The 13,307-nt window shown below is 45.8% G+C and overlaps 1 protein-coding gene across 2 annotated transcripts in view; it reads left to right on the top strand.

The window, feature by feature from the left end:
* Positions 1 to 1,072: 1,072 nt before the first annotated feature.
* GAN (gigaxonin) overlaps positions 1,073 to 13,307 on the top strand; it is a 35,957-nt gene continuing 23,722 nt past the window's right edge. Inside the window, exons 1-5 of one of the 2 annotated variants that reach the window (XM_077288348.1) lie at positions 1,073 to 1,243; positions 2,267 to 2,408; positions 7,666 to 7,780; positions 8,420 to 8,770; positions 10,794 to 11,011. In XM_077288348.1, the coding sequence (XP_077144463.1) occupies positions 1,204 to 1,243; positions 2,267 to 2,408; positions 7,666 to 7,780; positions 8,420 to 8,770; positions 10,794 to 11,011 (866 nt within the window). In that variant the 5' untranslated portion in view covers positions 1,073 to 1,203. The remainder of the gene's footprint in view (positions 1,244 to 2,266; positions 2,409 to 7,665; positions 7,781 to 8,419; positions 8,771 to 10,793; positions 11,012 to 13,307) is intronic. The other variant, XM_077288349.1, reaches the window with a different exon arrangement.

The following is a 13,307-nucleotide window of genomic DNA, read 5'->3' on the forward strand; positions in this document are numbered from 1 at the left end:
GGTCGCCGTGACATTGCATTAAAATGCAATAACGGGCGATCAAAAGAACGTATCTGCACCAAAATGCTATCATTAAAAACGCCGGCTCGGCACACAAAAAATAAGCCCTCAACCGACCCCAGATCATGAAAAATGGAGACGCTACGAGTATCGGAAAATGGCGCATTTTTTTTTTTTTTTAGCAAAGTTTTGAATTTTTTTTCACCACTTAGGTAAAAAATAACCGAGACATGTTAGGTGTCTATGAACTCGTACTGACCTGGAGAATCATAATGGCAGTTTTAGCATTTAGTGAACCTAGCAAAAAAGCCAAGCAAAAAACAAGTGTGGGACTGCACTTTTTTTGCAATTTCACCGCACTTGGAATTTTTTTTCCCGTTTTCTAGTACACGACATGGTAAAACCAATGAGTCGTTCAAAAGTACAACTCGTCCCGCAAAAAATAAGCCTTCACATGGTCATATGGACGGAGAAATAAAAAAGTTATGGCTCTGGGAAGGAGGGGAGTGAAAAACGAACATGGAAAAACGAAAAATCCCAAGGTCATGAAGGGGTTAACATTGGTGCGAGTGCAATCCGACTTTTTATCGTATTGCGCGCGGCGTATTTATACGCAGATGTGAGCGAATCCTTACTTTGCAGGTACAAGTAGTGTGATTATCAAAGTTTTTTTTTTTAAAAAAAGTTTGGGCTTTTTCACATGTTGCGTTTTGCACAGAAAAACAGTTCTTTCTAGCACCTCATTGTGAATGCATACCTACTGTATATATGCAGAGCTGGCTCCCTCTAGTGGTGGCTGGAGGTATACTCTTATACTGAAGGCTATGGCAGCCTGCAGGCAGACTGTGTGTGTCAGGTTGTTATGGACAAATGCTCTAGTTTTATTATATTCCTTTTCCCCAACGAAAACCTCCTGTCAGCCCCGGTCACCCTGAATGACAGCCGCCAGCAGCAACTCTGCTGGTCACGTGACGGCCCCTCCACGCCTGCAGGCTTGTTTTGACACGTGGTTAGGGCGCATTCTGATGACGTCATGCAGGCAGATCTGCAGCCAGAACAGTGTGCTGCGCCCGGCAGAGCAGAAGCAGCGGAGGGAGGAAGAGGAGCCGACGTCCGTACAGCGAGCGCAGACTTCCGTACGGGGCTGACGGTGCCTTTCTCTGTGTCCCGTAGTGGCCGCTCCTGAGCCCCGATCCTTGGTACATGAGCCCATGTTATAGCTGCTGCCCGGTAGGGGGCAGAGGTCAGTGTACAGGGGGCAGCATGCTGCAGCTAAGGCAGAGCCCGGGTATAACGTCAGCCTTGTAGCCCTGTACATCAATTATATAGCATTCAATACCCCTGTATACCCTCTATATAGCATTCAATACCCCTTATATAGCATTCATTGCCCCTGTATACCCTCTATATAGCATTCATTACCCCTGTATACCCTCTATATAGCATTCATTGCCCCTGTATACCCCCTATATAGCATTCATTGCCCCTGTATACCCCCTATATAGCATTCATTGCCCCTGTATACCCTCTATATAGCATTCATTGCCCCTGTATACCCCCTATATAGCATTCATTACCCCTGTATACCCTCTATATAGCATTCATTACCCCTGTATACCCTCTATATAGCATTCATTACCCCTGTATACCCCCTATATAGCATTCATTACCCCTGTATACCCTCTATATAGCATTCATTACCCCTGTATACCCTCTGTATAGCATTCATTACCCCTGTATACCCTCTATATAGCATTCATTACCCTCAGTACAGCATTACTAATGGGTGGATTACTTCCATGTAATCCAGCCATTCTCCTTCCTGCAGCCCTCTGTGCACAGTGCAGGGTTACACTCCATGCATATTGCATGGTCCCATCCCCTGTAGCCTGAGATTAGCTCCCTCGACCTTGAGTATAGCATACATCCCCCCCGTCTTCTACCTCATCTGCATATACAGCCTGTATATCACCCCGTGCATTCCTGTCCTGTGATATGTAATACATCCCTATATTCTCCCATCATTCCAGTACAGCTGAACACCATACATTCCTCCCCTATATATGACAGAGAATTCCTACCTGCATCATCTTCCAGATCTATAGCTGTTCCCCAGGACTTATCTGGTGGCTGCAGCCTGCCACCCTCTAGGACTTTGTATTATTTGCTGTAGCTTTATTAGAGATTATTCCCATCCCCCTACTGCCCCAATTCCACCTTCCGTTACCAAAAATGTCAGAGACAAACTCTATGACTGTGGTGTCAGATCCCCAGCATGCCATTAAACTTCTTCGGGCTCTGGGCTGTTTTCGGGAAGAATCTGACTTCTGCGATGCCGTCCTGGTGGTGGAGGAACAGGAGATCCCAGTACAGAAGAATATTTTGGCAGCCGCAAGTCCCTATATAAGGTAAACCATGGTTTCCATGTGATGTTGGGAGTAGTAGTACTGCGCTCCTTCCTTGTGCAGTCACTATCATTTTCATATGCTTATGCATAGATTAGAATAGTGTGAAACTTTGTAATAGAAATCTTCTTAAGAGCCACTTCTCCTGCTCCCCCTCTCATCTCATCATTCGCTTTGAGAAAATACTAAAATCCTTCTTGGTAAAAGCAAGATGGCTTGCCAGTTGATTAACAGATTAGGTTACAGCTGCCTTGTAAAGTCTATGGAGAGGTGAGAGGAAGCAGAGCTAAAAATAATAGGCACAGATAGTGCTGCTTTCTTGTACATAAAAGAATATTCAGGAACACCGCAGAACAGGCAAATCCAATATGGTTGGTAACAAGTATCCAAAAAGTTACCTCAAGCCCCCCCCCCCCCCCCCTTAAAATAAAATAGTATGCAAAATTAGAGAGAGCAACACTGCAGAAAAAATGTTATTTATTGCATCTAATCCGTCCACAACAAAGAGCAATGTTTCAGTTCTTCTATAGGGCCAAAATTTTCTCTGGTGTTTGACTGCTGTTTAGTGCTGGATTCACAGCAACACTGCACAATACTAGTAAGGTGCTTGCTTAGCTATCATTGGCAGTGAAGCCAGTACTGGGCATGCTGAATAGAGCCAACATTTTCTCTGGTGTTTAATACTGCTGTTTAGTGCTGGATTCACAGCAAACACTGTTCAAAACTAGTAAGGCGCTTGTTTAGATATCATTGGCGGTGAAGCCAGTACTGGGCATGCTGGATATTGTAGCCAAAGAGAGCTGCTACAGCCAGAGGTGCAACTGTGGCATCAAATTTGTATGAAATATGGGATCAATTGTACATGTATGGTGCTGTAGGCAAATGGGGCCACATTCACAGCTAAGTGAGGATGATGAAGGAGTCAGCATCAATCACAGGTAAAGGGGCTGGATGGCAGTCTTGCAGGAGTTGCCATCTGACCCCTTGTGATAGTTTGCATTCAACGTGGGACAAGTATGATGACCATTTTCTACAATACACCGGCCTCCAGGGCCCATATAGGATATTATATGACAAAGAAAGAAATAACCCCTTTAAGCCGAAGAATTGTCATCGGCGACCGTTCTCCAAGTCTGTGCACATACTGTAATTATAATCAATGTCCAATTTTCTAGCTACAGAATCAACATAGGATATTACCAGCCAGGTCAATAAGGATGATGGACGTGTTTTGTTAATAAAAAAAAAAAAGTCACTTTAATCTACTGAAGTGTCAGCTTCTTCTTAGATCTGCCCTCTCCCCTTCCCTACCTGCAGCTAAATGGTTACTGATGCAGTACAGAGGTGAATCCGGATTCCTCCCTATCCAGTGACTCATCAGGTGTTGGGTTCTGCGTAACCCCGCTGGCCGTGAAGTGGTTAAGCCAGTGATTAAAAGTGGCTGACATTGCAAGTATTCAGAAAAGGGAGTGTCAGTGAGAGCGCCCCGCAGGGCGAGTCCCGGGCCGTGTAGTGCACCGTCTCCAATTTCACGCTTTCTCTTGTGTCACAGACAGTGCAGTGCTCCTCCATTGACACGAGTTGTTTGTTCTGTCGACTTGTTACATTTTGCAACAGATTAACTTGTAAAGTTGCATAGGGCAAGTCACTGTCTCTGGGGAGGGGGCCAAAATCACCACCAGGAATCTGTTATCTGGTGTCCCCGATGCAAAAATTTGTGCTGTCCCTTTGTTACTCATCAGGCATATCCTAGAAAAGTGCTTTTATACTTCGCCAAGCAGTCTGAAAGATGGGCTCTGTGCACCCCCAGGCGGTCAAAACTATGATTGACGTGGCTGATGTCCCTCTACTAGCTCTAAGCCACTACTCCAAAAAGTGCAAGGTCTACTACTGGAGTTGGATGACGTTGGGACACGGCAGAATAGCTTGGCTGTAGGTGACAAGGGTGGTTTGGACTCGCCTTTTGGACCGGTGACATGCATAAAATCATCTCTCCATGATATGCCAGACTCAAGCTTAGAAAGCTGTTCAGGCACCTAACAACAAAGGGTGGCTTGGAAAAGCAAAAACCCATTAATTTTAATGGTGTAGTGGAAGCCGCTATTATGTTTGAGTATTTTTTTTTGGGGGGGGGTTCTTCCTCTCTGCAGTTAGAGACCCCTTTATAAGCAAGGCAGACAGGCTATTTGTTTCTAAAGTTGCTTCATACATTGGCACCAGGTAATGACTGTTTTCGGATCTCCGTCCAGGGCAATTACAGCGCAGAGACATCAGACGCTCGGTCCCGGCAGGGTGCGGCGCCTGTACCCTGATGATACTTTAGTAGAACTTTGTCCCTGGTTTTAAGAAGTAATTGGAGTTATTTCTGTGCATTAAGCAAAAATCGAACCCTGGGTGGCAGAGTGTCGTGGAGGAACTCCGGGCCCTCTTGAGCTGGCCGCGTCTTTGCTCCGAGACTCTCTGAACCCTAGATGCCTCCTGGTTGAGTCGTTCATATTGCTCAGGCTGGATTTTTTTTTTTGCATGGATCATCTTTTTTGCAATGGTTTCATTCATTTGTTGTTTTATTTTTTTGACAAATGCCATTGTAGCTTTTATTCCACTTTTTGGAGCAAAAAGAATATGAAAGATTCCAGGAGGACAGATTTACTCAAAAAAAAGAAAACCAGCAGTGTCATTTTTCAGAGAAGATACAGTGTGTGAAAAGCACCCTCATCATGTCTCACTGTTGTGTCTTGGGTTGGGCGTATGTTTTAATCGAGATCTCCTTTCCCAGGGCAGTAGAAATAAGCAGACGGGCAACACCCTGACCTCAGATCTCCTAATCCAAGGTGGAGCCCAGAGACAGAGCTTCAGTCAAAGGGAAATTGACAAATAAGTGTTTGTCTCCTCGACAAAAACTAACCCAAGAGTCTTCGGACTGTCAAAGTCACAAAAATAAGTTTTTATGCCCCATCTCGTATCCACAGGGTGATCAGTGACCATTGTATCCTGCCGTCTCATTTACGTGACTCCTTATCCGGTGTTCTTGCTCCGAGTCTTGAAGTCATCCTTGGACAAATACCAATAATTGTTTAATTTTATGCGTTTTTCTGCGGCGCTGCCAAGCCTTTGTTTATGTCATCATGCACCCGGGCTAAACATGACTGATCTGCGATGGTTATCCCACCCCATGCGAAAAGACTGGACAGAATAAGGAGCTTCCCTCCTTCCCAGCAGGACCATTTGTCTCTTACTGCATCGCTAACAGTGAGACTGTCGGGTACTGGCCGCTCCCTGGGGCTTATGACAACACTTCCGGTCACTGCTATGGCCCTAATCATCCTTATAAAAAGGGAATCTGTGTGCAGCCTGTGCACGGAAGAAGCGGCACACAAATCACAGATTGCAAAGCCAGCTTAAAGGTACCTTCACACTAAACGACTTTGCAACGATAGCGATCCGTGACGTTGCAGCGTCCTGGATAGCGATATCGTTGTGTTTGACACGCAGCAGCGATCTGGATCCCGCTGTGATATCGCTGGTCGTTGCTGAAAGTCCAGAACTTTATTTGGTCGTCAGATCGGCGTGTATCGTCGTGTTTGACAGCAAAAGCAACGATGCCAGCAATGTTTTACAATGGTAACCAGGGTTAATATCGGGTTACTAAGCGCAGGGCCGCGCTTAGTAACCCGATATTTACCCTGGTTACCAATGTAAAAGTAAAAAAAACAGTACATACTCACCTTCTGATGTCCGTCAGGTCCCTGGCCGTCTGCTTCCCGCACTGACTGTGAGCGCCGGCCGGCCGTAAAGCACAGCACAGCGGTGACGTCACCGCTGTGCTCTGCTTTTACTTTACGGCCGGCCGGAGCTCACAGTCAGTGCGGGAAGCAGACGGCCAGGGACCTGACGGACATCAGAAGGTGAGTATGTACTGTTTTTTTTTACTTTTACATTGGTAACCAAGGTAAACATCGGGTTACTAAGTGCGGCCCTGCGCTTAGCAACCCGATGTTTACCTTGGTTACCCGGGGACTTCGGCATCGTTGGTCGCTGGAGAGCTGTCTTGTGTGACAGCTCTCCAGCGACCACACAGCGACGCTGCAGCGATCGGCATTGTTGTCGATATCGCTGCAGCGTCGCTTAATGTGAAGGTACCTTAAGATTTATGGTACCTAAAGGTCCGTTTTGACTGACCAATATTTGGGGGATGAGCACCCTTGGGGAGGGGATGATCATTTCCAACTATCAGTCCATCTAACCAGGTAGGCAAAGTTTTGCCTAAAGGCCCACTTTGGCCAGGACTGTGGAGTCAGAGTCGGAGTCCGTGTCATGGAAATGTTTGAGTTGGAGGTTTGGCTTCCCGACTCCACAGCCCTGATTTTGACGAACCAATATTTGAGGGACGAACGCCCGTGGTGAGGGGGACAATCATATCTAACGACCAGTCCATTTAAACAGGCCGGCAAATATCATGATATTCACTGCAAACTGTGTGATTGTATTAAAAGGCTATTCCCATTTTCATAGATGGATATTGTCGGATAGGGCTTTTGAATATAAAAGCCATTTTAGTTGATGGCTTAATTAAAATTTTCAGCCTTTCTTGAGATATTAACACTTTTCTTTGTTTACAGCTCGTTGCCTTGGAGACCGACCACCGCTGGTACAAAACAGAACATACACTGTGTTTACAAGCTCCTTTTCTATTGATCTTGTAAGCACTGTTTATAAACTGGCCAGGATATCTGGAGCACACTTTTACCTTTTTAATCCCAGCCCGCTTTACTGCTGTGCTTACAAGTTAGACAGCAGTGGTGGTCGGTTTCCAAGGCGACAAGCTGTAAACAAAAGGAAAAAAAAGTTTATTTCTTGAATGGCTTCAGATTTTAATAAGCAGTAAATTACAAAAGTGTTTTGTTACGTATGCTATGACGTCAATGGATTGGGCATGTTGAAATCCAGCATGCCTGATTGTTCTTTCTCACAACATTTGTCATCGGGAGTCCCCCATATACATTCAATGGATGTCCAGTCCCACTGAAATTGACTGATTTGGCTATGGTTTTCTCCACTGTGTATGGGCACAGTAAGTACTGCCGGTATTAGTGTAAATGGGATTATTATTGGGGTTAGAGGGTTACAGTTTTCTGGCCATCATTAGTTTTTATTTAAGAATTTTCTCTAAAAATGGCAACCTTTTTACATAATAAGACAGGACACTGGACAACGATTCTTTCTCCGTCCAACATTAACCTGCTTTTTTTTATCATCGCAGAGCAAAGCTGAGCTATAACCCCCCCAAATATGACGGATCTCCATACAGGATTGACATGGAAGGAATATCAGTGTCCATCATAAAGGAAATTCTGGATTACATATTCAGCGGACAGGTATCACATTAATCCGCGTGTAGGCTACTTCCTAACTACAAATTTCTGTATTTTGTAAATTTTTTGCCCCCTGTCTTGCATTGGAGGATTCCAGGGGCTGGGAGGACCTTGATACAACGTGGTCGATTGTATCTCTGTATTCACTTTTTTTTAGTTCTCACCAACTTACAGAGTATATCTTTTTTTTTTTTCTGTCCTGAATCAAAAGTACACAAGAAAACGAGAAACTTTGTAATTTATCTTATTACAGAAATCTGCTTCTTTCTCCTCCTGGACTAATCACAGCTAAAATCTTCAGGTAATGTGGAATTTTCCCATTACTGAGATAGTAGGTGATAGTTGGTGCTCATAAAGTTCTATGGAACTTGCAGTAGCTCCTCCCCCTCCATAGAATATCAAAAGCACCAAATGTCATCTATCTCCATAATGGGAAAATCTGTATTCACTGTTGTACAGATGATTTGACAGCTTTTACCCAAAGATCTAGTAAGGTAAAGTTTTCTAATTTTCAGAATTACTATTGATATATTAAATAAAAATTAAAACGACTGTGGCTCTTTAATCTAAAACTATTTAGAACGTGTATCGTTTAACTCCTGCAATATGTATAAAAATGTTGTCTTTTCTCTTCCTGGGTAGATCAGACTGAGCGAAGAAACGATCCAGGATGTGGTGCAGGCCGCCGATCTCCTGCTCCTCACCGATCTGAAGACCTTGTGCTGCGAGTTCCTGGAGGGCTGTATTACGGCTGACAACTGCATCGGCATCCGAGATTTCGCGCTGCATTATTGTCTGAACCACGTGTACCATCTGGCCACAGAGTATCTAGAGACCCACTTCAGAGACGTCAGCAGCACAGAGGAGTTCTTAGAACTTGGGCCAACAAAGCTGAAAGAGGTCCTGTCTCTGGAGAAGCTGAACGTGGGCAACGAAAAGTACGTGTTCGAAGCCGTGCTCAGGTGGCTTTCCCATGACATCGAAGTGCGCAAGGTAAGGGGCTCATCTAGAATACCAGACACAGTGACAATGGGGAGATGTAGAATTTATTTTTTTATAGTTTAAAAACTTTTTTTTTAAAAAATCAAGTAACCCCTTTTATGAAGATTGCCATTAGGCTCTTTTTTTTCTTTTTTAAAGCCAAATTCTGGAGTGGATTCAAGAAGGTGCAATTTTTTTGCATCCCAACCCCCCCCCTCCTCCACCTGAGCGATATCCTATAGGACAACTCCTTTTTATAAGTTTTGGAAAACCCTTACAAGGTATCTAATATGACAACAAACTTAAAAGGGCATTCTAAACTAGAACAAAAGGGACTCCATCCTATTTACTGGAGAGGTCATAATTGTTAGATTGGTGTTAGAGCTTCACGGAGCTCCAGAACAGTGTGTGGTACATGGTTCTCCTCTGACCGTGACTCTCCAAAACAGGGTGTGGTACATGGATCTCCTCTGACCGTGACTCTCCAGAACAGGGTGTGGTACATGGGTCTCTTCTTACCGTGACTCTCCAGAACAGGGTACGGCACACTTGTCTCCTCTTACCGTGACTCTCCAAAACAGGGTACAGTACACAGGTCTCCTCTTACCGTGACCCTCCAGAATAGCATACGGTACACGGGTCTCCTCTTACCGTGACCCTTCAGAACAGAATACGGTAGACGGGTCTCTTCTGACAGTAACTCTCCAGAACAGGGTACAGTACACGAGTCTCCTCTTTCCGTGACTCTCCAGAACAGGGTACGGTACACGGGTCTCCTCTGACCGTGACCCTCCAGAACACGGTACGGTACACAGTTTTCTTCTGACTGTGACCCTCCAGAACAGGGTACGGTACTCTGTTCTCCCCTGCTCTTCTGACCGTGACCTGGAGGAGTTGGTTAGTGTATATAATTGCACACTGCTCCAGTGATGACAGCTAGGCTAGCACTCTTTATGCTGGGCACCCTATGTCTGTGTCGTAGACCCTGAATGGAGTGGCATGTCCTATGGGCAACCGACTGCTCTCTTGGCTGAAGTTTTGTGGCCCAGAGAGAATGAGTAGCTAAAATTGCGATCAAGCTGAATATTGCCCAGCCGGTGCTGAGATCACCACTTGGTATTAGTGATGTGGCTCTCGTGTATCCCGGTCATGCCTGAGTCTGCTGCCACATCTGTCATTTCCTCTGCTTTTTGGGTACGTGCACATAATGTCCTTTATACACAATCATACCTGCTGAGGAAAACTCTACAGGAAAAGCGCTGTCTGCGTTTCCCTGTTGCCTTGTAGCGTAATTTTTAGTGTTTTCTTTCTTTCTTTATTTTTTGTTTTATTTTGTTAAATGTATAGATAAAATATTGAGCGGCTTCCATATGGAACGGACCGGTCACTTCTTTTAACCGCTTTATTTCTTTGCAAGCCTGAAATGGTTAAAAGATGCTGAAAAGCCTGAAGATATGAACAGCAGGTTGTTTTTCCATATCAATGCTTATGTTCATTGCTTTTTTTTGTATGTTTATTTAGTGCTTTTTAAGGCGGGTTACGGACTATATTCCATCAAATCCATAGGCGGTATACGTACTGCACATTCTGGGGTCTATTGAGTGGTTGCTGGGGGTTGTCTCAGGACCCAGACCTCCATCGATCTACAGACATTTAAAGTGTCCAGTGAATTTGATTAAAACCACTTCAAAGTTTACTCTATAAACTCTTCAAAGATTTGTCACTTTTTTTTTTTTTTATACCTGTGCTCTGGATTGATAGCACTTCTTCTAACCTCTGGTGTCCAAAGAAAGGATATTACAATGGTGGCTGAGTGGCAGCCGTCTACCACATGGTCTGTCATTCATTGTCATGGGCAATCTATTTGTCGAGGATAATGGTGTGATTGTCTATCGTTCTTTAAGTGATGTCAGTAGACCATTGACTGTATCCCAAGGTATAAAGAACATTGTCACTCACAGATGAGGCTGACACAAGGGCTTACATGTCCTTCTCTTCTCTCGCCCATTAAGCTCTTCCGCTCTTATTTCCGCAGGTTCATATGAAGGACGTGACCTCCGCCTTGTGGGTGAATGGCCTGGATTGCAGCTACCTGCGAGAACAAATGCTCAATGAACCATTGGTACGGGAGATGGTCCGAGAATGTAACAACATACCCCTGAGCCAGCCGCAGCAAGGAGAAGCCGTGCTGGCATCTTTTAAACCGAGGGGCTACTCTGAGTGCATTGTGACGGCTGGAGGAGAGGAGAGAGCGTAAGTTGTCCATTGCTGTGTCTGGAGGTTGAGCTGAGCCCACTCCATACCGGGAAGATGCCAGCTGTGTATCACACCCAGCAGCAGCGATCGGAGCTAGCTCTAGTAGCTGCTGTATAACCATTTAAATGTCAGCACAGAATGTCTGTTCAAACCAAGCACAGTCGCTCGTTGCACAAAGTCAGAGCCAAACATTTAAGTGCACCTTCTCACCATCGCATACCTTCTTTGATTGACAGCTCTAGCTTACAAGCGCCAGAGAAGGTCGAAGACTTATGGGAAAACAAGCAGGAGTGAAGGAGCACTTAAATGTTTGGGCACACCACAGTGCACCAAGCTCTTGTATTTGTTTTGAGCAGTCAATCTATGCTGACCGAGTCCCTTTAAATGCTGCTGTCGATCACTGACAGTAGCATTTAAATGACCCGCCATCTTGGTACTCCTTTGAACCTGAGGCTGGGCTTGATAGAATGTCCATCACACTATATTTTGCAATACCGTGGTTTTTCAATATGTGGTGCAGTGACCAATGTTACAGCCAGGGGGCGCTGTGTGTGCACTTCAAGATGCACTTGGAGGCATAGTTGTGGTGAAACAGTGACTGGCAGCGTTGTGAATGGCCGATATGTATCGCAGAGGTGGGTGGCCCTGTGATGGAAGCCTGGGTATGTTTTGCTCAAGCAGATCTACTGCTGAGGGGTTTGTTTACATTGGGAAGGCTTCCAGGTGATTGGAGAGATGGGTGGGTCCAGTCACCTACAAACCTAACCAAAGAGGTGTATCTGAACACCTAAGATGGTTTTGTGTTTTAAGGACCTGTCGTGATGTCACGCTCATCTGACTGGCCATGTGACAGGTACCTGGGTGTGGTTACACCTATGTAAAGGAGGTGTGTGTAGCACATGGTGAGTGTTTGGTAGTCTGCAAGTGTGGACAGACTTCCATGTGTCCTTGCTGGACACTGCTGAGTGGCCTGTGTGCTGTAGGTCCTAGATGGTCAGTGTTGGAGGCTCCTGGGAGTGGAGTCGTCCTGGAAGCACCTAGAGACCGTAGACCTGGACGGTCTGTGTTGAGGACCTGGGATTGACGTGAAGTCAGCATGAGGAGTGGAACTCCTGAAAGGTAACCCCGGACAAGGGGATTGAAATATATGGCAGAGAAGTTTATCTGCTGCATGAACAGACTGGTGGTCGTGATAAGTTCATGGACATAATGAAATAGACTGTATGTCATGTGGTTTATGACATTTAATAAACCGGATTTGACCAGATTTGTGTGAGATACCGTGCCTGAGTGCTTGAATCCTATGCCATGCGAGTGTCCCCCAACACACTAAGGTAGCGTATCACCACATTTGGTGGAGAATGCGGGCAACGGTTCAAGAAGCACATGTTGCAGCGCTGGCTGATCTGAGCCAGAGGAGTAAACGGTCTGACAACCGTGTGTAACAGACAGGAGTCTGTCCTATGCTGACTGAGGTCAGTGAGAGACTGTGAAGTTTTTTTTTGTTTCTCAAGTCAGCTTGCTGTGGCTCGGTGAGGTCACAAAGTTTGCTGTGGCTCGGTGAGGTCACGAAGTTTGCTGTGGCTCGGCGGGGTCCACGAAGGTGACAAGCGTCTTGCTGTGGATCGGCGGGTCCACGAAGTCTGCGGTGCAGAGCCTTGTGAAGTGTAGCTGCAGTTGCAGCAAAGAGAAGGAAAAAAAAAAGGACATTGCTGGTCCAGAGCGTGCAGATTCTTAAAGGGCCAATGCAAGGCCAGAGTCACATTGGTGTACTGTGCGAACTGGGGCCTGAAAGTACTGTGGGGAGTCCACGGGGTGTACCCCAGGGAAGGGGTGGTGTCCCTAATAGGGTGGTGTCCCAAAAAAGGGGGCGGTGACCCAAACAGGGATGGTTGCCCCAAAGGGGGCGGAGTCCCAAAAAGGGGCGGCATTCAAAAAGGGAGTTGGTGTCCAAAACGGGGTGGAGTCCCTTAAGGGGGTGGTGACCCTAAAGGGGGCAGAGGCCCAAAAGGGGGCGGAACCTCCTGAAACTAAAAAGGTGGCACAAACGGACTGTTGCCAGACACAATGGTACTATGTGTGTCCAGTTTGCCATGTGAACTACCCTCCTGGTAAGAAGCTGCGTGGGTGTGTTCTAGAGTTGAACGCAGATGTAGAGGATGTTTTTGGTCTGGTTGATTCGGTGAGCCCGGTGACCCTGGTAAGGGCTGTAGAAGATAAGTTTTAATGTCTGAAAGGAAGATTGAGGTCACATGCATCCATGGGGACACTAAGGTTTATTCGGTGGCCTTGG

Source organism: Ranitomeya variabilis, chromosome 2 (genome assembly GCF_051348905.1).
Source record: "Ranitomeya variabilis isolate aRanVar5 chromosome 2, aRanVar5.hap1, whole genome shotgun sequence".
NCBI lineage: Eukaryota > Metazoa > Chordata > Amphibia > Anura > Dendrobatidae > Ranitomeya > Ranitomeya variabilis.